Source organism: Ptiloglossa arizonensis, chromosome 3, assembly GCF_051014685.1.
Source record: "Ptiloglossa arizonensis isolate GNS036 chromosome 3, iyPtiAriz1_principal, whole genome shotgun sequence".
Lineage (NCBI taxonomy): Eukaryota > Metazoa > Arthropoda > Insecta > Hymenoptera > Colletidae > Ptiloglossa > Ptiloglossa arizonensis.
Genome location: NC_135050.1, coordinates 21,356,098 through 21,379,903, shown reverse-complemented (window position 1 = coordinate 21,379,903; position 23,806 = coordinate 21,356,098). Strand labels below are relative to the sequence as shown.

At 29.7% G+C, this 23,806-nt stretch overlaps 5 protein-coding genes across 10 annotated transcripts in view; 1 reads left to right on the top strand and 4 right to left on the bottom strand.

Annotated features, from left to right (window-relative positions):
• Dgo (ankyrin repeat domain containing protein 6 diego) overlaps positions 1-7,006 on the bottom strand; it is a 279,288-nt gene extending 272,282 nt beyond the window's left edge. Inside the window, exons 1-2 of one of the 5 annotated variants that reach the window (XM_076307113.1) lie at positions 2,704-2,935; positions 682-1,022 (exon numbers count right to left, since the gene is read on the bottom strand). The gene's annotated coding sequence lies outside the window, so the exon portion shown is untranslated. Of the gene's footprint in view, positions 1-681; positions 2,248-2,703; positions 2,936-6,890 lie in introns of those variants that run through there. The other 4 variants (XM_076307114.1, XM_076307117.1, XM_076307116.1 and 1 more) reach the window with 4 other exon arrangements.
• On the top strand, positions 4,617-6,134 carry LOC143144932 (uncharacterized). Its single transcript, XM_076307813.1, has 3 exons — positions 4,617-4,660; positions 4,887-4,979; positions 5,060-6,134. Exons 1-3 carry the CDS (start codon positions 4,617-4,619, stop codon positions 6,132-6,134), a joined length of 1,212 nt encoding a protein of 403 aa, XP_076163928.1.
• Positions 7,007-7,291: 285 nt separating the features above from the next.
• On the bottom strand, positions 7,292-15,880 carry LOC143144776 (nucleolar pre-ribosomal-associated protein 1). Of its 2 annotated transcripts, none has more exons than XM_076307551.1 (15): positions 15,358-15,880; positions 14,876-15,094; positions 14,505-14,808; positions 13,829-14,420; positions 13,266-13,559; positions 12,710-13,000; positions 12,271-12,585; positions 11,866-12,184; positions 10,610-11,794; positions 9,683-10,525; positions 9,488-9,615; positions 9,214-9,423; positions 8,883-9,103; positions 8,400-8,796; positions 7,292-8,300 (listed from the first exon to the last, which is right to left on the bottom strand). In XM_076307551.1, exons 1-15 carry the CDS (start codon positions 15,446-15,448, stop codon positions 7,764-7,766), a joined length of 5,946 nt encoding a protein of 1,981 aa, XP_076163666.1. In that variant the 5' UTR covers positions 15,449-15,880; the 3' UTR covers positions 7,292-7,763. The 2 variants fall into 2 exon arrangements, with proteins under 2 accessions (XP_076163666.1, XP_076163667.1); XM_076307552.1 differs by having other exon boundaries at positions 14,505-14,802.
• Positions 15,881-16,719: 839 nt separating this feature from the next.
• Fbxl4 (F box and leucine-rich-repeat gene 4) lies at positions 16,720-20,288 on the bottom strand. Its single transcript, XM_076307553.1, has 7 exons — positions 19,716-20,288; positions 19,156-19,249; positions 18,545-19,001; positions 18,212-18,467; positions 17,763-18,123; positions 17,364-17,691; positions 16,720-17,280 (listed from the first exon to the last, which is right to left on the bottom strand). The coding sequence occupies exons 1-7, from the start codon at positions 19,938-19,940 to the stop codon at positions 16,947-16,949; spliced, it is 2,055 nt and encodes a 684-aa protein (XP_076163668.1). The 5' UTR covers positions 19,941-20,288; the 3' UTR covers positions 16,720-16,946.
• Positions 20,289-21,206: 918 nt separating this feature from the next.
• On the bottom strand, positions 21,207-23,318 carry Rswl (tRNA methyltransferase roswell). Its single transcript, XM_076307554.1, has 3 exons — positions 22,911-23,318; positions 22,240-22,816; positions 21,207-21,802 (listed from the first exon to the last, which is right to left on the bottom strand). Exons 1-3 carry the CDS (start codon positions 23,297-23,299, stop codon positions 21,521-21,523), a joined length of 1,248 nt encoding a protein of 415 aa, XP_076163669.1. The 5' UTR covers positions 23,300-23,318; the 3' UTR covers positions 21,207-21,520.
• Between the last annotated feature and the right edge of the window lie 488 nt (positions 23,319-23,806).

Below are 23,806 nucleotides of genomic sequence, written 5' to 3'. Positions count from 1 at the left end.
GTCGTTGTTGCGTGACCGACGCGGCGAACGTCGCGTTATTACCTACGTCGTGCACCAACCGGTACGCGTATCGAATAAACAATGCGAAAAAATATATACACGTGCCGCTTTTACGCGTATGCACGCCCGCCCAAAGAATTCAGGATACGTTCGTTGGGCGGTGCGTGCACGTTCCGCGGGTCGTCAATCCCTTTCAGCGGATGAGAGGGGGGAAGGGGGAGGGGGGGAGGGGGGAACGTTAAACTCGGCGAGTTCCACGAAACGACGACGCACGGTGCCTTTGGTACGGAACACCGCGGTGGTTCTACGTTTCGTCGCACCGACGTACGAAACGCGCCAATGCACGCTGTGTTACTACGGCAACGCACGGTTAACTTTCACCGAAAATCACCACGCTTCAACCCTTGCCCTACGATTCAAGTATTTTAACGCGCGTCACAATCAACGAGATCGGTCACGATCCCTCACTCACTGTCCTCCCGAACGCTAAATTTTCTTTTTCGTTACAGAATTGTAAACAAATAGATGTCTCGATGTGGTAAATGTAGGCGATCGGTAATATTTTAACGCGAGGTATTCGCAACGAAGGTATCCACACTCGTGGATTTCATTGTTCTTGCAACGCGAGATGTATTATTTTGTTCGCGGTTTAATCGATAGGTAAATATTATCAACACTCACCAGCCATACATGTTTTCCTAAATTGAGTTCTCGATGCTTCGTAATCCACGCAGAAGTGCAAAGTTATACCATAACACACTGTGTTCAATTACATCTGAAAACACATCACAATCACTTGCGAATGGAAAAACCACTCGTGGGGAAAATCAATTTGCAACTTTTAACCGTTGTCCTCGACCGGGCCCACTGTGCGCACAATTTCAAAGTCAAACCGCGACGATTATTCCCGCTCGATTTTCACTTCCGACAGTCCCTTCGAGGCTGGCTCTCGAGACGAGTAAATCCCCGTGTGTACGCGCGTAAATAATCGCGTGGAAAGCTACGAGATTCGCTCACGCCATCTGGTATCGAAAAATTCGTTCGATGGTTGTGCACAATTTTTATCGAGATTTATTTCGTCATCTTTGTCGACAATTGTGCACAATTTTTACAAAAACTCGTTGCGTATCGCGTGTGGAAAAACAATTGACGAGTAATCTCGAACGATGCGCATGACCCGTTGTAACTTTCTCATGCGGGCATTGATATCGCCACCGAGCACGTTTCGTCGCGGGCATTAATGTCGTAGCACTCTACCCAACGCAAAGATCGCATTTTCCAACGACTATTGCAATCAATTTTCGCAACGCCAACGCTCCTCGCGGCGACCGAGAATAGTTATCGTTGACTTTTCCGCAAAGTTTCTTGTTCGTTTTATCCCAAGGAACCTAACGAACAGCCTACACTCGACCCTCATATAACACGATTAATTCGGTATCGAAACCGTGTTAACCCGTTCGATCTTTCGATATTCCGCGTTTCGGGTGGACGAACTGTGACTCGACGATTCTTTTTTTTCGATGTTCGCAAGACGAGAGAAATGTTACAGTTGTAGACGTAATATTTTCCGCTCGGTACGTATAAATGGAAACTGTGATCGGAGCGAAGTCGAGAACGTAGTGGATTTTGCCCCAAGTCGTCCGCTACGAGTCTTACTCGTAATTTAATACCAAATTATCAAAGCGGTCGATCTAACCTACTCCGAATTCCTTTTTAAAATCGCTCAACTATTAACGATACTTTCGCCGAAATATTCGATGACAATTATTGAATTAGAGAACTAATTATATTCGCGAACTAATATGCATTTTCCTCTTCTTAATTTCAAAGATATGCACACGATCTGACAAAAATAGATATATGTTCACTATCGGTAGTTCTAGCATTAAACTGAACAACTTAAACGAAACCTAGAACCGATACGAATCGAAAGAAATACGTTCTGTGCCGTACAACGGTTGGTTAAACGTTTATTAATCGATGTTACAAGACCGTTGCAATTTTTGCATCACATTACATCGAAACCGTGTTACGAGAAGGTCGAGAGCGTAGATAATCGCAGGATGAAATTTAAAAAATTCATCGACTATTCTGACCCAACGCAACCGAACAACCAAGAATCGTCGAGAAACGAATTTTCAGGCAACACGAAAAGATAAAAACGCCAATTCTGTGTCAAAAGGAGCTGGAAAGCGCGTTACGGTTACAAACGAGTACATCCGTATGCATTTACGACACAATTATTGCCAACGTTTTCTGGAAATATTCCTCTTCGAACGCGTCAAACGATAATCTCTACTTACTGTGGTTTCGCGTAACGAGTCCCGTTTAACGTTAAATTGCGTCGTTTCGAACAGGGAACGTTGTTCGCGACTAACCGGCCTTTATTTCAATTCTCCCAAGTGACAGATCACGTAGCTCGTTATTAACGCTGGTACGATAAATCGATTTTGATCACTGTACGATAACGAAGTAACGCGAAGTCGAAATCCCGTGTTCCTTTTGGCGCGAATTGAACGTCGCCGAAAAACGTTTCGAATGCGCGAGAAAAACATACGTAATTTATAGGTTATCGAAATACCGCTTCCACGAGCATTCGAATCCGCGGACTCTCCCCGAACAAGAAAACCCGCGCACTCTGTCGATCGGAAATTGCATTCCCTATCGGCACTGTCGTCGATTAAAGATTTTTTCGACGCTCACTTGCGTATTCCTTGGCGATACGGGTGTTTGCAACGAACGAACGATCGCCCACCGGGCACCAGCAGCACAGATGAGTTTTGTCGGTGAACACGCGGGAAAATCACGATGACGTTCACACGAAACGATCCTCGCGATCGAACCACCGTATCGCGGCGAAGGAGCCGACGAAACGGTTCTACGAACGATTAAAATGCAATCGTACGTTAACGCACATCCACACGAGGCAACAGCAACCAGTACGAATGGACGGTTGCATCGAGACTGATCCATGTATCGTGGTTCCGAGCAACGAAAGCCGCGAATCGACCGAGGATCCAGAGGATCCCCACCACACCTGCTTCTCACCCCCTTCTGCTCTTTCGATTCCCCGCTCATTTCCAACCGCCCGAGAACGGTTTCCTTTTTCTCCCGGCCCTTAACCCTCTTTTTCTCATCGACGAACGAACGATTTCTCTCTTGGGCGCACACTTGGCGAGCACGCGGCAATAAACGCGAACCGGGAACCGATCTCGTCTCGTTACGATTTCCACTCCTACTTTTGTGCTTTACGGGGCAACAGGGAAGCAACGATTCGTCGATCGAGCTTTACGCGTACATTCAAATCGCGTCACGTCACGGGATCCTTTTTTTCATCGCCAGCGACTCGATGAACGTCAAACGCGAAAACGAAAAGTACCTAGATATTAAGGCTGGGGATAATTTAAAACAGATCAAAGGAAACAGTAACAATCAAATTGTACAAATACCCAGCGGGGAAATATTGTTTCGCTATGTTGTTTTCGTTGGTAACTATTTTCTGGGCGCATAGATGACGCGACTGTTGAAATATTCCAACGAGACAATACTCATTTAAAAATATTTCGTTTATCGACTGTCCTCCGGACACAGGCATACTCAATATCTTCGCTTGGATCCGATTGAAATGAAATATCCATCCCGCGAAATAAATGAATTACATAAACATCGGAAATAAATATTTTTTTTATTTCTTATTCTTTATTCATTAATTTCCACCTGTTACTACTTCGCTACTGTTTCAATAGTATTTCGAGGTTACTTTCGTACGAAATAGTATCACCGTCATTTCAGAAATGAAATAGTATTTTAAATGGTATTTCTAAAAGTTTTTTTATTAAAATATCTATTTGAATAGTTGTTTCGAAGAAATATTTTACTTACACTATACTTTTTTGATCGATGAAATAGAAATATTTGCTAATGATTTCTATTTCAAGGAACTATTTTCCGCGGTTCTGTTAGCTACACGTGTACCAAACGAACGGCAACATTCTTTTTTTAATCGATCGAAGATCGTACAAATCGAAGGTTCGTTCACCATGTTTCGGACTAGCTATTTCCCGTTCGAACAATAATCTGTACTTCATCTTATAGAAGTACTTCATACTTAATCTTCCAGATTATTTCGAACAAAGGATGGGATAAAACTATCCCAAATTATAAAAAACGTAAATTAAAATAATATTATGAAAAATTGTCTCATAAGTGAAACTGAATGTACGACATTTAGTTATATCCTATATAATCCGTTTTTGCTCTCTCTCGGCTTAAATAATATATATGTTATACGATATTATGAACACAAACTTAAACACAAGTCGAGCAAAAAAAGTTTGCCGACCCAAGAGTAGAAAACAATTGTGTACCATAGACGATGGATATCTTATTGCGAACAAACGTAACCGTAAATAATTGCAATCATCCTTATCTACCAGAACTCACGATGGAAATGCGTGGATAAATAGTTCGTTCGTGGACCATCTATGAAATATATCGCGCCTAAAAAAATGAGCATAGCAGAAACAACTGCGCAAAATACAATGGAGAAAGGTTAACGCAAAATTTCAAACGAAACCCTATTAACATTTTGGTAAATATGATAATTCAAAATTCCAATGTCCGTTTGTAAACAGAATCATGAGGAACAAAGGCTTATAAAGTGACTCGTCTTCTCGAAAAGTATTTTTACAAATTACATCCGTTTATTCATTGACTCCAATAACAACATTTTTCTACTATTCCGAACGTTATTTTGTCAATAGTAATTTTTATGTACGAATGTTCCCCGAATCAATTCATTTTCCATCGCGATCGACGATCTCTTAATCCGTTCTAAAATTATTTGATTCAAAATTTACATTTAATATTATGTATCGCTATTTTAGAAGATATGTTCCAAGTCGTCTAAATCATTTATGCAAGTTTCTTCTATGCATTCTCATCTATGCATTCTTTTATGCAAGAAAAAATAATGATGTGTAAGAAAATTTAAGAATATATTCAATCCACAAATAACTAAATTAAATCGTATGTTAAATTTCGAAACAATTTTTGGAAGAAAACAAATAATGTATAATACTGTCCGGACAATAACTTCGTCCGATGAAGCTTCGAACACCGATAATGCACGCGATCAAAAAAATCGGGACAGATCGATGCGCATTAAGCGCAAAAAATCCAGCAAATACGTAGAGTTAAAGAAAAGACAACTGTGGAAATTAGAATTAGCCCAATGGTTAATCAATGACCTAAAAAATAATGGTCCGGCAGGTTTGATACACATGGAGGCGTTATCGAACGTAATAGGAAAACCTATCCAAATTTGGAGATCCGTTGGTCGTTTTTATAAAACGATAAATAGCGGGGAACGGAATATGAATGAATCGTCTGTAAATGTAGAGTTTCATGAACAAGAGCCAAAATGCATAGGACATTGGACATTATACGGTAACAGAGATCCCGTTAACGTAGAAACGAATTTAAACGGGTGTCTGTTCGAGGTAATTGCCGCTCAAACCGGACAGAGCGCTATTAACTTGAGAACGAAAATTACAAAATATTTGACAAATAATATAAAAACTTTCACCGACCGAATTGATACGTTTTTATCGTCAAATGGTAAGAACGAAACGCCACTAATGATAGGTGGCGCTCGATACAATGGTACCTCGCCTCGAGCGGCAAGAATCATTTTAGATAATTCGCAAAATGTTTTCTGCCATAAGTGCTTGTATACAGGACATCCGAGGGGGCACGCCTCGGATAAGAATGCTACAGGAAAGCAAGATAGCGTCGAGAATTATTCTCGAACGACAAAACAAATGAAGAGTGGATTTTTAAGTAGAAAAGATCAGGATACTGTAGCGCATTTTGCTCTGAGCCACAAGAAAGCTCAAAATGCTATGCGATATTTAAACTCTAGCTCAACAAACGAGGCAGTAACTTTGTCTGCGTCGGAATTGGAACTGCAAGGTTGTCATTTACCAAAAATGAAAGAGTGGTATAGAGGTGAAGAATTTACCAATAATCTTGATATCAGTCAAGTTGTATTAGTTTTGCGGCATCATAAAGACAAGAATAATGATCCAAATGCAGATGTGTTCGTACACACATTTTATCCAAGGAGTTCGTAACATTTTGACACAGAAATATTTTTCGATCAAGGAGCTAATTAAAAGCTTGGAAGAATGCTAATCCTAAACACTGAAATTGTCATAATAAAATCAAGAAATATCTTATTAATGCATTATACGAGTATGTAAAACATTATTGCTAAAATAAACTCAATATTAAATCTAAAGACAAGCGTACAACGCACTCAAAAAAATATGAAAACCATATGAAACGAATTAACAACGTTCAAATCAATTATTCGATACTATATACATATATTATCAACTGTTAGTATCGGTTTATTGACTGAACAAACAGGAATTGCAAAATGTGCATAAAATTTGAATATAGTAAAGAATTACTACGAACATAGATATTGATTACACACATATTTCCTAAGAATTTGTATTGTTAATATATAGACTTTAACACCAAATATACATGCTTAATGATAATAATAATAATTTTGGAATAGTGATGAGTAAAAACGATTCTGGCCTATATCGGTTTCGCTTACAGTTATACAAAACTGATAGTATATCAGTTCTAAGACGGTTCTATAACGGTTATAAATAGGTTATAATACATACATTAATTAAATATTAATAAGTCAACAATACTTGATTGTATATTAATTCAAATATCAATTTTGAACGTAATCATAGCTTGTCATCTCCAATAATTTTACTAAGAATCGAAATTTACTAAATTTAACCAAATTTACTAAAAACTAAGAATTAAAAATCTAAACAAAATAAATGTATTTGTGTACATACCGAAATTATTGCAAAACAGTTTTCAATTGTAGAATGCATTTTGAGACTATCACTGCACATTTCAAAATATTTGCGAATAACGTCACACATTTTGCAGCTTTTTATGTTATAATTCTTTAATTGTTACTAATAACTACTGCATTAATTTAACACTAAGAAAACTATTATCTCTTTCACGAAATACAATTTTATATTAATCAAAGTATTCACCATTCGCTTAGGAATATAACTGAATGTCATGCTCCAAACATGCTGGTTCATTATTCCTAAGGATTACGTTTATTTAAAAGTTTCTTACCGCCGAGTCCCCCTCCCTGTCTCGAATCTCTCGTTTCACTACTTCAATCAATGCAGAAAAAAAACGAATCGAAATATAGAATGACAGGGCATACATACATATCTGTTACAAAACCAATATAATATCAGTTCTGCAGAAGCAAAACCGAAACTGATATAAATCAGAACCTTTATTTTCCATAACTGTTACAAGACCATGTCGGTTTTTCGTAAATCTTTCAATCTCAATCGATATATAACAGTTTGAAACAGTTATTTTTAAAACCATTTTAACCTATGTTTGAATGCCGTCGTAGAATACAAAAATTAAATTAGCATAAATAAGAAATAGATTGCTTTTGAAAAAATATTTAAAAATAATATGTAAAAAATGAATTATAGTTTTACATAAGTATTAAAATAAAAGCTTAGATTTTTCTTAATGTTAAAAAGATTTTTTTTAATCAATAACGTTCTAAGATGATTATACAGAAAACTTAAATCTATTCGATTACTCACACTGTAATTTATATGTGTACACTTACAATATTTACATAATCTATAAAAAATCAATCATAATGTATAAAAATCAGTGTATTATGTCACTTCGTGACTACACCATGTCCATACCATTGTTCTCAAACAGTTTCTTGCCACTTTAATTTCATTGTCATTTTCAAAACAATCTGCCTTAGTTATATATTCACAACCAAAACGTAGCATGTTATCGCATTCATCCATATTACCCAAGTAATTTTTAGAGAATTCAAGAATTTCCATTACACATTCTTTAGTAACAACCATTTTCATGTACTTAGATAGAAGTAACTTTTGCAAAATATTGATATATAATGTAAATACAGTGATCTTGATGTCCTTATATAAATATAATTTTAAACTCAATGCGATATTTAAAAGCATCAACTTATAATGGTCAGTGTCTCCTTTGATTTTCAATACAGTACTTAAAAGTTTATCCATTATTTTAACTATGAACTCAATATATTGAGTTTCATAACTACGCAAATTATTTGTAACTTCTAATAACCAGGGAAATAGACCATGGCCCTCTATAAGAAGTACAGAAGCCTTAGTGATTTTCAATGTAACATTGATGATCTCTAGGATAAGTATCTGAAATAAAAGCAAATAAAATCGATAAAATTAGCAATTAATATGAGCTTTAAAAGAGATTGTTATTTATCAACACCTTGTTTAATACTTAAATCTTACCTTTGTATTTGGATCTGATAAATTGCATGTATAAAAACCTAAAAGCATTTTAAATAAAACACATTTAAAAGCTATATCCAACTCATTTTCTGTCTTCATACCATCGCGAATATTCTCTAAAATCCAATGTCTATGTACTTTATGCTCCACATAAGAGCTGTGAAAGAGTTGTAACAGTTCAGGTATTGAATTTATATCTAATGCAGGTTTAGCCATCAAGAATATTTGTAAAGGTGAATAAAGAGGATGTAATGGTTGTGTGGCGATTAAAGATGTTCTTGCTAAAAATATGGAGACTATACAATTTAAACGTATATTATTAAGCTCTGATTGTAATGATATAATACCATAACGAAGCGCATCTATTAATCGCATCCATAATAGTTTTGCTTTTGAGCTATAAATATTAAAAATATATATATATATTACATTAAAATAAACCAATGCATGTAATTACTATTATTACAAAGTTTCATAAAATACCTTGAAGCTTCCAAATGAGTATAATATCTAGCAATAAGAGTGTAAGCTAGCATACGAACATCAGAATGATTACTGCTGCATGCAGCAAATGCTAGTGCCAGAGCACCACTTTGAGCAATTTTATGACATGATATAACATTATTTTCAGATAATAAAAAATACAATAATGGTAAATAAAATGCTGGATCGTATGTATCACTTGTTCTGTGCAATTCAATATTCTGCAAAAACATGAAAATCGAAATCGATATTCCTTAATTCTATTTCATAAAATTTTTAAAAATGTTTTAAATATATTTGTAAAATGTTTCAACTATATTAATAAACTCACCTTTAATGCTCTATTCATGGGATAATTTTTTATAGTATTATTAATTATACTTTCTTCAAATAAATTTAAAACTTGAGAAGTAGATGGTTCTCTCCACAAATTCATGTGTGTTTCACCCTTCACACTATAATATACTGCAGCCGCATTTCCCCATAAATATGGTCGGTATTCGTCAATATTAATATTGTTACTTTCATAATATTGCAAAATCTAAAACCAGCATATTCGTTAATATTTATCTAAAAAATAATAAATTTATTATCCGTCCTCTTACAAGTAAAAGATACTGATCGGTTGCATTTAAAGTAGCATTGTATGCTGCCAGATAAACCGGGACGTGTGTTAATACCATAACTGTTTTGTTTTTCTGAATAAGAATCCATAATAGTTCTACAAGATCCCCTAAAATATAATACATAAATAAGTTAAAACATACATTTTTTTAATAAAATTGGAACTATATACGTACTTTTTGCATCTGATGATTCCAACATAATATTAAGAAACTCAGAATGAGAAGTTGCCATTTCAAATAAAGTTTTGACATATTCACTGTCACTGTCATTCTTGTATGTAATATCGCATAAAGTACTTAAAGTTTTTAGTATTGGTAATGGCTGTTTATTGTGTTTTAATTCTTTAAAACCAAATTTCATAGAAAATCGTATAAATTGAAACCATGAATGATTAGTATCCAATGGCACAAATAAAAAATTTCCCTCTTTGTCTTTTAAATATTTAACTGCATCATTCAATTTATCACAAAGAATAGAAAGTTTCTTGACATTTTTGGATTCTTTCTTAAGAGTCAAAGTAATTATATGTAGCAGAACTTGTATCAAATTCGTGATACACTCTTTTTCGTTTTCTTTTTTTAAAATTGCATATTTATTATAGACACATTCAAGAATTTGTATATACTGTATAGATACCATGTCCAATTTATCACCAATTTCTAAAGTAATTTTACACGTTTCACTACATGTTTTAAAATCAAATACATGTTTAATCAAGTAGGAAACTGCAGTAACATTTTTTTCTATCCAACCTTTTGTATTTTTAGGACTACCCAAATAAGATAAAATATCCACTTCGTAGTATGTCTTTAATTTTTGTAAAAACTCTTGATTCCATTTAAAATTTAAATTACTTGCAATTATTGGAAACACAATATTACTCTCTTTTATATTCTCAGACTTCAACATGTATTCTGTAAATATTGGTATGAATTTCATATTTTTACTAATTAGGAACGAAAGTAGTCTTACAGTTGTATCCGTAATCGTTGTTGACAACAATGACAAAAAAATATCTGCAAACATATTATGAAGATTAAATGTATATACTAAAAAAATAATATAATAACAAAATATGTACCTTTCTGATAATAACTTACCTGTATTAATTCCAGCAATATTGAATGGAAATTTTGAAACATACTCATGTAATGTCGATTCCCACTTTCCAAAATTAATAATTCCTTTCGACTTTAAAACAAGTAGATGAGAACATAAGCATTTAACAAATTCTGCATCTAGTTCAAATGAGGCATCACGCTCGGATTTAATTTCATCATTACTAATAATTTCCAAGAGTTTTGGAATTATATATCCATACATTGATAAATTTATCTCATCTTTAGAAATAAACATTGTACTTTCTAATGTCACAAGTTTTTTTAATAAATACACAACCTCTTGTGATGTTACTTGCACCAAATTTAACAAAGTTATAATCATTTCAACATTATTTATCTTGTCACTTCTTTGATGTTTGTCTATCATTTTATGCAATTGGATAAGTAACTTATTTTTGAAGTGTGAAATTAACTTTCTAAAATTCCACTTTTTGTACCAATGAATTATTACATTACAAATATCAATAATTGTATAAGTTATCATACTCTTCATTATATCTTTACTTTTTTGATGAAATGGTGAAAAATAATACAAAATAATAGGGTGCGTGAAAAGAGATTGTACACACTCTTCAACAAATGTAGAGTTATCTGGACTTTCTTTTGCAAGATATAATAAGGATATTAAAAGAATCTTATAATTCTCTACTTGAGTTGTCGTTAAAACACCTCGTTTGGTAAATTGTGTTAAATAAAATATAGTCATCCTGAACAAACATGTAATTTCGTATTTTGACAAAGAATGATAGATTGTTATATCCTCATTGTTGTACTTAAAAGTAACTTTATTGTTACCAATAAATATTTCATTTATCTGTATTTTAGTATCACTTAATAATACTAGATTCAATTTAAATATTAAAACCATTGAAGAAGGAACATTTTTAATACAAACAGGATTACTGTTCTCTAACCAGCTTAGCAAATATTTTTGTACTGGTAATTCTGGTATATCTTTTGTTAAATGTATTAAACATTGAGGTGCAACTTGATAATGTAATGTATGTACTAATATATAAGATGCATAATCTAATATTGCTGAATGTAAATTTTTTTTTACTTTATGTAACATGCAACACAGGAGTGGTGATATTGACGTAAAGCGTTGTATACGCAAAATATCTCTTTCCAAATTTTCGTGCATAATATCCATATCTACCAATTCTAAAAGTATAGAGAAACATTTCAAACACACTATAATGTAAAACATCCTTAACAACTGAATTAATTCTTACCATTAAATATATCTTCTAATCGACCAGTCTGAACTATTTCTTCACTGACAATTTCTTCTGTTTCAATTATTTCATTTGCATATCTTTCAATATCTTTAGCAGCTTTTTTTACAATATTAATAAACCAATTTATTACTTCTTGTTTTTCATTTAGATTTATAAAACCATTCATCCAGATATCTAATTGATCACTACATCCTTCAAACAATCCAGTAGTCTTCAATAAAATTTTAATTGTTATCTTTATACACAATGAGATTGTGGATACTTCTTTATTTAAAAGAAATATTAAAAATGACAGTACATCGCTAAATATTTTCTGAAAAAAAAATGAATTCTTAATAAACAATATAATTTAAAGAAATTTCAGTAAAAATTTGTTTAAAGCTACATTGATTTATATACCTTCTGTGGTGAAAATTCAGTAGGATTTAAAATTACTAAAAATTGTATAGCTTTTATTTTTATAGCATTAAATTCAGCAATATCTACATTGTCTAGTTCGTTCAGTGTATTTAGAAATGTGTTAGGTTGCAAATCCGTTAATGTATGCAATAATTTTGGACATGTGTCATTATACATATATAATAAATTTAATATAGCTGTCAAATGTTCATATTTCTTTGGTTCTGAAATATATTCTTTATTAACACTGTCATTATCAGTTGAATTTGATACCCAATTCCACAGTTTCAATATCATATTTAAATTGGGTACATTCTGCAGTATCAAACATTTTCAATTAAGACAATAAAAATATCATTATTGTATTTAAAAATTTATACAAGAACAGATGTTATTCTCTTGTATTATATATATGTATGTAAAAGTAATACACATATACCTTTATAGTAGATTGTAACACATTATTTTCAAATGTACAGAAATGAATGTCACTTTCGTAATATTCTTTTGCAATTAATAAATATTTTCGTATTTGTTCAAACATAGTTGTCAGTGTAAGTACTGCCTCATGTCTTACTATTATATTAGAATGAGTTAAAGATGATATAACTGCATGTTTCAATATTATTCCTGGTAGAGTTAATGACATTATTGCAGTGGCTAATTGAGATACACTTAATTCCATTGAATACATTTTCATATTAGTTTCTATGTCCACTGATTCTATAATCTGTAATAAAATTTATTTAATATGAATAATTTAGAATAACTACAATACATATTTCATTACGCACAATATGAGCCTCTCAGAAGTTAAACCGATCAACTGCAATTTCAGTAAATTTTTCAATCTTACCAGAATATGAAGAAACAATATTAGAACGATTTTTATAACATTCATTTTATCTATTTTTTATTATATGGAGTTAATCAATTTAACTTTCAAGAGATAGGTGTATCACATAAATTCAATACATTTATCTTGATATAATTACCTTTCTCACAAATTTCATTACTGCAAGCCATTTAGATGATATTCTGGGTAAAATGTGTGGTTCCAAAAGGATAAACTGGGTTTTAATTAAATCTGGACATGCTGCCATTATTTTAATTAACAAATTTGATGGTTTTTCATGTTCCCAAGGTCGATCTAAGCTTTGAAGTATTGTATTTACTAACTGATTACGTTTAATATGCGAGGTACCAAATGTATAATCATGGAAAACAACACCATATCGATGAGATGTCAATAGTATAATTAAGAAATCGTGCACAATTTCATTAACAACCTAAATTTTAAAAATTTCTTGTAGATTGAGAGAATAAATATAAAATATAATTTTTCTAAATTATCTATTATTTATTATAATATTAATTGTAATACTAGTAAAGCTGTGAAATTATTTTTATGTTTTTTGTTTCTCTTATATTTTAAATCTAGAAACTTTTATTATTAATAGAAGTATTTATATTAAAGACTAAAATATAATTAATTCTTTAAATGGCATTAACAAATTTTCATATTACATTAATTTAATATATAATCAAGATTACATACCTCTTTTTCTTCATGATATTGTGGATTTTCTGTAAAGCTTTGAATTTTATTTTTTGACCAATTGCTTGGACCTTTCCAATTATATAAAGATATAAGATTCTGAATGACTGATGTTGAAAATATATGTAATTTCATAGTTTTACTAATCTTTGAATTTTTAAGAATATAAGTCTTAAGCGTAGTTATAACTAAAGCAATAATATCTTTGGAATCATATATCAGATCAGGAAATATACTAGAAAATAGATTATGTTTATCCAAGAGAATTTTAATGGTTAATGCATTTCCTTCTATTAAAAAAGCAAGTATGAAATGAATATAACAGTTTCTTATGTTCTGATTATCTGTAGGTTTTGTGTGTCGTACAAGAGATTTAATAACTTCTGGTAACAAAGACAGATGAGTAAGTAATTCATGTGGAAGATAACCACCTAATGAAACTATTGCAGCAAGCAATTGTAAAACCACTTTTCGCTGTTTTGTATTACTTTGTACAGAGAGCATAGAATGTATTGACGATAAATGTGAATTAATTACATGTCTACATGCCCCCTCTGCACTAAATTGGTATTGTGGATATTGTGCCAAAATTCTAAAAAAGAAAGATACAAGTTTAGTTAATAAATTATTCTTTCATCAAAATTCATTTTAATACATAAATATGTAATATACATACTTAATTAGTAATATCCTTACTGCAGAAAAAACAGTTGTAACAGCACCAATATTCTTTTTATCTACAGTTTCTAATAATTTCAATACCTCAAGTATGTTGCCACCTGAATTTAAATATTCTGCAGCTAAATCTCTTTCTTTATTGTTGTTACAAGTATTTACAAACTTTCTTAACATATCTAAACCATTAACGGAGTTAAAGCCTGTTCTTAAAGATTTACCATCTAATTCTTCTGCTTGTACATTCATACTTTTATTATCTTCCAAATCTACCTCAGTTTTGTTATTACATTCTACATCTGTAACTGATTAATTATATATGATTCTTGAAATAATTATTTTACATATACTATAGTAATATAAATATAATACTTCTTAATGATTTTAAATTCTTCATTTCTATACTTCCTTGATATTGTTCAAATACTTCTTTTCCTAATTCTTTGATGCATTCACTATTGCTTACATCATTTATAAATGAATCAGTCTTACGTCTCTTTTTCCATTTTTTTATTATCCCATTTTCTTTACATAATAAATTCCTTTTTGGAATCAAATTTACTTTAACATTATCATTAATATTACTAGTACCTATAAAATTAAATGCTTCAATTAAGAATTTCTTCAAATTATAAATAAATTTATTACCTATTATTATGAATTAAATAATGTTTGAATGTATTTTTATGTCAAAACTGGCAGTATGACAGACACATATTATAAAACATTTCTATTTAAAGTTTGTTTTTATAGAAACACAAAAATAACTTTGAAAAATAAAACAGTCTCTATTCACATAGAAATAATTAGATATTAATTATTAATATCTTTAACGTAAAGTAAAATAAGGTTACCTTCTTCCCGGACTTCAACTTTTCTATTCCTTTTTTCCTTAATATCATTTTGAATTTGATATGATTCGTCGTCCGTTAGGTTGATTTTCATGGTTGACAAAAATTTTATTAAACACAAATATTAGAAACTATATTTTCAGTAGAATTATCTTACTCTTTAATAAAAGAAAATGTAATTTTTAATTTTCTGGCGCATAAATAAAATATAATTTCTTTGTTAAAGAGTTTGGATAACCTATACCATTAATAACCACGTGCGATCCTTCAATGCACATATGTATACGTATATCAATCACTGTTCACACTTTTCTATCCCCACTATTCACATTATGTTTCAGATAATAGTTGTGTTTGACACTGGAGTTATTTGCATATATAAATTTAAAAAACTGATATTTATAATCATTACTTAAATTATTTTAAGCAGAATTGAATTAAAATATAAACTTCAGAAGTAAAATATAGGTATGTACTATACAGATATCACGTTATTACTATTCAGCGTTTTTCTTGTATGTGATAGGTGTATAAAAGAAATGAAGAAAAATTTTTCCACTTTGTTTTGTAAACAATACGATATCACAAATCAATTTTTTGAATTTTCAACAGATGTAACTTTTTTTTAGCTAAAAAGTAACCTTTTTTTGTTTATACCATTGAAAACGGCTATTGAGCGAATCTATAACACAGAACATACAATATTTAAAATCACACAAGGTCAGATATAATAGAAATATTTTGATGACTAGGCGTATTTTCCACTCTTAGAGAAGAATGACAAAAACATGTAAATTAATACTTCAACAACATTTGCATAAAATATTAAAAATATAATTAAAAGAACTGAAAAATGTATTTTGGAAAATAGTAATTATATTAAGTATACTATTTAGTTTTGTACAATATTTGTACTTTAAGAAAATGTAAAAAATGCTAGTGGACAGTATTCACTATGGGAAAAAACCCATCTTTTCGTTCATATAATGCTTTTTCATGATTTAGATCAAAAGTGAAATAACTTTTCAAAAATTTTGATCACTAAATCTGAATTTGATAACTGATTTCATACAATACATAAAAAAAAACTATAATTTGTTTTTTCTTTTTCATTGTTTTCTGTATTCCTGTCACTTATAAGAGAAATACTGGGTATTAATAACATGAACATGAACAACATTATATATTACACATATTTCTGTAGTTACAAATATTTGTAGTTTATTTTCAATAATATCCTTTTTTAATGAAAATATTATATTTACACGTATAAAAAGTTTTTTACAATCTACTATACATTAAAATTTATTACATAAGCAACATACAAGTACCATCAAATTGCAAATTCAAAAATATATTATGTACCTTTTTAAATAAAAGACAAAAAGAGAAAGTATAAATAAATATGTATACGAATATCTATGTTTTGCATATAATTATATATAATTACATTGCAGTCTTGCAGTATTCTAATAATCAGGAAGAAATAAATCAATTTGACTGTAGTGTTAAAAAAATTGTCCTGTGCTTAAATCATGTTAATTCCACTAATGATAATAGAATTAAATGTAATAAATATTATGGAATGTTCCTCATAGCATATCAGAGCTAATAACTTGACAACTTCTTTTAATAGAAACATATGGATATTGTTGACGCCACCCTTGTATAAAATCACTAATACCTTCACAGAAACTAAGATCGATCATTTCCAACTTTGGACAAAACAATAGACATCCATAATATATAGCAGGAGTAAGAGAACGAGCCCCCATTAAATCCAATTGTTGCAATCGTGAACAATATAAAAGTGGTTCCAAGTCATAATCTGTTAATCCTCTAAGAGCAGCTAAAAATACTTTCTCCAGATATCGACATGAAGATAGTAATGCTCGTAAGGAATTACCAGGAGCACCCAGTCCACCACTATACAGATACATAATTATTAGAAAATATTAAATTAAAATATATATGTGGATGATAAAAATTGTTTTGCATAGACAACATACCACCATCCAAAATCCACTTCTCGAAGATTAGTACAACGAGACAAGGCTCTAACTCCATGAGGAGTTAAAGTTTGAGCCTTCCAAAAATCTACACTTTCTAAATAAGGACAAGAATTTCCTAATTTGATTGCAACCTCATCTATATTTAAACGATCGTGCATTCCTGCTAAATTCAAGTGTCTCATTTGAGTGTTTTTCTTTAATATAGAACATAATGTTGCAGTTTCAATATTTGTTCTGTAAAGTTCTAGACGCTCAAGTAATTCTAAGTTTTTAAGTTTTGAAAATCCTTCATTTGTTACTCCCATACAATTACGTAAACATAATTCTAAATAAGACATTTAAAATGAGTAATTTGTATAGTTTTGTAAAACATGTTACAATGATATTTTCACTTACCTTTTAAATTTTTACAAACTTTTGAAATCTCAAGAATAATTGCATCATTAACGAATTGACAACAATTTAATCTTAAATGTGTCAAAAGAGTTCCAGATGAGTGAAGAAAATGTACAAAATCCTGATATTTAATCATTTTGTAATTTCCACACCATGAAAGATCTAATTGTTGCAAATATTGACACCTAGGTGCTAAGCAATTTAATGCTGATGTATCCAGACAGTACCAATAAGGTTTTAAATTAAGACTTGTATACAATAAAGCATCTCTTGCAATATTATTAAAATGTCTGTTTACTCTGCATAAGCAACATAATGATTTTAAATCTAAATATTTTAAAATTTTTAGTACTGTTTCATCCTGTAAAAAATACATTGGAAGTAAGCTACTACCATTAATTTTGAAACAAACTTGCTGTAATATGAGAAATTAAAATATGGTACTTTACTGGAAGTGCAGAAAAACTGCCACATGGTTGATTCTCAGAATCAGTTAAAGATATTAAAATCTTTTCCTCTGAAGAGTTATTTTGTTCACTTAATGCATTTGGTATTGAGTAATGAATATCTCTGATAAGTTTTGGAAAGTCTTCTTGTAAAAATTGTTGTAAACTATTAAATGCTTCTTCTATAGGAGGAACCGATTGATAATGTTGACCTATTTTAGACATTAACTTGCCCTTGGAAATATTGTCTATTATCTTGCTACAATAATTTATAAATGTATTACTATTGTTATTAAAGTATTTAAATATTAATATATGAAGTTAATGCCAATATACCTCTTAAAAAGTTTACAGTGCTTAGAAAGTGTCCTTTTAAGAATTGTCAAATCCTGATTTGCTTTTAAATAATCTGGTGTTAGATTATAAATATCATCAAGGCTATGTTCAAGATAGCCTAATTGTTGTGAAAGATCATTTAAATTTTGATTATGTAAGTTGTTGTTAGGTACAATTAGTTTTGATGTTCCAATAAGTAACACAGCATCTAACTCTGTATAATAGTCTAATAAGTTGTGATTAAATTCCAGTCTTATCATTTTTGTTTTAAAATTACATAGCTGCAAACGTGGAGAAAATATCCTTGGCTTATGTGGTACAATTTGAGAAAATCCACTCCATAATTGGAACCAATTTCCCTCAGAATTTTGTGCCCAAATTCCAACTACACTTCCAGGATTATAAGTTTCATATACCGATACTCTAATTGGATATACCTCTTGATAATATTCTAGATCTTAATAACATACAAAATATTTGAATTTATTCTCATTTTTTTATAAACCATAAATATTAACAGACGTTTAAAAATATTTTAAAAAATTATAAAATATTATAACATATGATTTGAAGTTGATCATTATTCATTTTTTGTATTAAATATTATATACCTATATAATCCTGACTTATAACATCCTCATTATTCTGTGGCATATAATCTATCAGTCTTGAAGGTGCTTTGTTCCACCACTGTCCATATGTTCTCTAGAATTATAATCCTTTTAATATATTAATGATGTTAATACAAAAGCATAAAATGTTTTTATTAATCTTATGTCAAGGAAACTATATTTCATAAGTAAATTTATTCTTATTAAATATTTTGTTATGCCTAAAATGTGATATTTATAAAACTTAAATATTTAAATTGTTAATTTATATTTATAGTAATAATACACAAAATATATCATTTCTACTAATGGTGTATACACTTTTTTTCTTAGGTATAATTTTGTATTTCAATAGAATTGTATTAATAACATTATAGTAGTCTCTAAAATTATAATCTGTAATTATTTATATTACTGTTTATTGAGTATTGATATTAAAAAAGTATAATTCGTTTCAGTTTATATACAAATGCACAATATTCTTGCTTCAACTTTCATATTGTTGATAATTGTCATATAAGTTTATACTGTTCAATAATGTATTAAAAATATTAACTTACCATAACAAAAGCTTGTGGAAAATCTCCATAGTCTGGAAATTTACTGGGATTCCCAGCAATGTTATAGGCCGTATAAGAAATACTGATATTACTTCCATACTGGGAACTAAAATCGCATACATCTTTCACAAACTGTTCAACGAATATAACAGTTTCCTCCCTTTCTTCGATTTTTTCTCCATTTATCGGTACTATTTCAACTTTTGTCTCGTCATGAGATATCATGTCATTTACAAGTAATCGGAAAGTTTTAACTTCAAATTCCAGTTTATATAGGTTAATTACTATTACTTTTGTTGATTTTACAATTACATGTACGATGTGTATAAAAAATCGTTAAAAAATGAAATGTCTTTGGTAACCAATTGTATAAAAACAACAATTTCTTTTATTTTTATCTTTTACTTTAAAATGCATGTACGAAAAATGCACAATACATGAAATTCCTTTGATCACAATTTTTTGAACGTACTAACCATTCATATATTGGTATTTCCTGTATTAAAGAACACACTATGAAATATCACATTTGGTCTATTCTAGATTGAAAATGTCGTTTTTCATGAAATCAAATTAAAAAACTGAATTTTCTTAATAAATAACACAAAGAGAAAAAATAAAACAAAAAGTAACCACTAATTAATATTTCGCGATTTATATGACAGTCATTATAATTGTATAAGAGAATTACTACTTAATTACTCTAAATGAGGTAAAATCCAATATCATGCAACAAGTTGAAATACAGAAATTCCTCATAACTAAAGAAATTGAAATGCCCTTTGTCATTTTGTAATCTGCGGCTTAGTTTTCAAGATAAAACGATTAAAATTTCGTACTTTGACTTCCGGTGCGCGCTCTTTAAATATCAAGTATGTATATCAGCGCGCGATAGCACTCTTATGTACGTAAATATACGTTCTCAACATACCACTAACAGTAAAATATTTTGATACAACATCGAAACCTATTAATGTATTAATAATGTTATATATAAAGAAACTACATATTTCTATTTCTACAGCTACAGATACTTCATAAAATGCTCTTATTTTTGAATATATTTAAAAAAATCTTTTACTTTACGTAACTACTCAGGAATGTTACTTTGTTTCACTACCGCAATAACAAAGTAATAGTTTTATTGGAACTCATTTATAAAAAATAAACATACTCAAACCTAAGTACCATTTAAAACGCTATTTGAAATCATGGTTGTCAAAATAAATACAAAAAAATTTGCATATCAATTTAAAAACAAATTTTAAATGTTTACACTTTGTTACTTTTAGTAATAATAAAGAATTGAAATTAAACAGGTGGGTATATTGTAATAGTTTTAGTTGTGCATTGAAAAATTTCCTACTGTAAAATACAGTAACAAACACATGTAATAAGATTAAATTAAAATAAAAGGTGTCATTGGTCCATTCATAATTAACAATTGATAATGTTGTCATTTATTTCTACAGTCAAATTACATTTTCTCACAACAAAAACAATCTCAATATCAACTTAAGCATCTATTATCTCAAATAGTATTTTCAATAAACTTTCATTTTTTATTTAAAAAATTTGTATCCATAAAAATAATACAATACTATAACAAAAAATAACTGATACAGTGTTTTAGATAATATTTGTTTCTAATACACAATTACAATTAGTTTAGAAATGCAATTGTTTAAATTACTGAGTACAGTGTTTATTTTTCATAGTGTCATCAAGGAAATAAATTTATGCTTAAATTCAGTTGTTCAAAATGCATTTAGCTTTAAATTTATAAACATTATTACTAATTAAAGTTATTTTGCGTTCTCTAGCAATGATATCATTTGCTGTCTTTTTATGAAATTTTTCTTGAATGCATCATCTCTTGCTTCTTTCAACTTCCTTGTAGGAACATGTTTTAATGCTGTCTTCCAATTATTAGTACACTTCAGATCCAATAAGATACCAAGAACTTGATTAAGAGGAAGATTCTTTGAAGATCCAGATCCCCAATTTAAATACTGACTTATGGGTAAAGAGAGTGCTCGAATACCCGCTTCTTTAGCTTTTCCTAATGAGAGTGGCTTACGGTTAACCTGGAAAATATGTATTAGCAAATATGAAATAATGCATATCAATCAAAATTTGTTATAAAAATTAGTAATTTTTAAACTGTTTAAACACACTCTATGTTTTAAGATATGTATATACAAAAAATTTCTAAATATACTTCTAATTGTAAGTTAGGTAATTATAGTATTTTAAATTTTATAATTTCAAATTGATTGTTTCTGAAGACCCAAAAACTTAAAATTAAAAAACGTCTAAATATATGTTAATTATTAAAATTGTTCATAAATCACAACCTTTTTAATTATAGATAAATTAGTGAATATACCTACAAAATAAAATTGTACATAATGTATTGTTTTTTATACATAAAGTATTATATATTACTTTAAAATCATTACTAACTATTTCAATATTTCTAGATTAAATAATAAGTAGAAATAAACCTTAAAATGTATTTTACCTTGTCCACCATTGCACCTATTATATATATAGAGTCAGGATTAAATTTTGTCATAACGGAGTTTGTATGTGGAGTAAGATATACCAATTTTTTTGGATCAAATATTTCCATATATGACTTTTCAGTGATATTTAATGGAAAATCTGGTTCGTACAAAGTTGGTATTACTCGATGAACTCTTTCTATTACATAATTAGACTTGTTGGCATTACAAAAATAAAGATCAAAAGGATCATTGTGTATTCGGTTCATTACATATGCAAATACTAATTGTTTTGCACAATTATTGGCTTCAAATTTTGCCATAGCGTGATCATAACTAAAATCAAATACTACTTTCATCCCATATAACATAGCATTCATTAACTGTGAAGTATAGTAATTATTCATTGTATGGTTATATATACGTAAAAACATTGTATTATCGTGTAGCCCATATTTTTGATAATTAGTTTGTCTTGGGCCTTCAATTAATTTGTTTCCATTTAGTCTTTTCCATTCTTCTTGCATTTCTTTTTTTCCCAATATTTCTCTTTCATGCTTCATTTCATTTTTCCAACGATAAATAAGATATTGCCTATGTATTCAAAGTATGAGACAAACATTATATTTGATATAATCAATTTTTAATTTAAACAAGTAATTAATGTAAAATTTATTACAATTATAACCTTTTTTGATTTTTAGAAGTTGCTTCCATTAATACCAGCCAGTCATAAGGATTTAAAACTTCTGGTACAGTCATTATATTGTGTCTGTAAAATTCTACTTCCATTTGCAACTTTTGATATTCTGCCAATTTTTCTGGATCTTGAAGAAGGTTTTCAAGTTGTTTTTTGTATTTTTCATTATACTCACGAATAGTTTTAGCAGACTGAGACAAGTTTGTAGAATGACATCGCGATATTATTAACATACTACGATTAATACAATATATTAGTCCAGGAATTGTGAATTTTGAGTTTACAAATTTACATTTTGTTGTGAACAATTTTTTCGTAATACTAATGGAATTTCGAAAAGATTTATTATACATTTTAAGAAATGTAAATATTTTCATACACGCGTATATTGACCATAGATATCATATAGAACCCTTTTAGATAGTATATTAATCATCGTTAGTAAATTTAAGCTTATTGATACCAACAAGAACGCTACTTCATGGATACGAAATTGTGATTGGTGTTAGAACTAGTGACTTTCTCCTGATACGGACAAAGTAAATAATTCTTAATGGTGACATAGCATTCCTCTCCAGCGCCAACAGTAGTAGTATCATGAAATATTCTTCATACGTCGATCAAATGGCGGGAATTTTTTAATTTTATTCTAACTTTATGAAAGTGGAAAAATATAAAAACTTTTGGAAGAATGTAAGTTTAAATTAGCAGACTGTTAATTAATGATTATAGAAATATATAAAACATTAATGTCTATACATTGTAAATATTTTCATAATTTTATTTAAAATAGTCTAACGGATATAAAGTACAATTAAGTACATTATAAGTAACAATTTTTCATATCTTTTCTTTATTATTTCACTTATTTGACTTCAATAAAC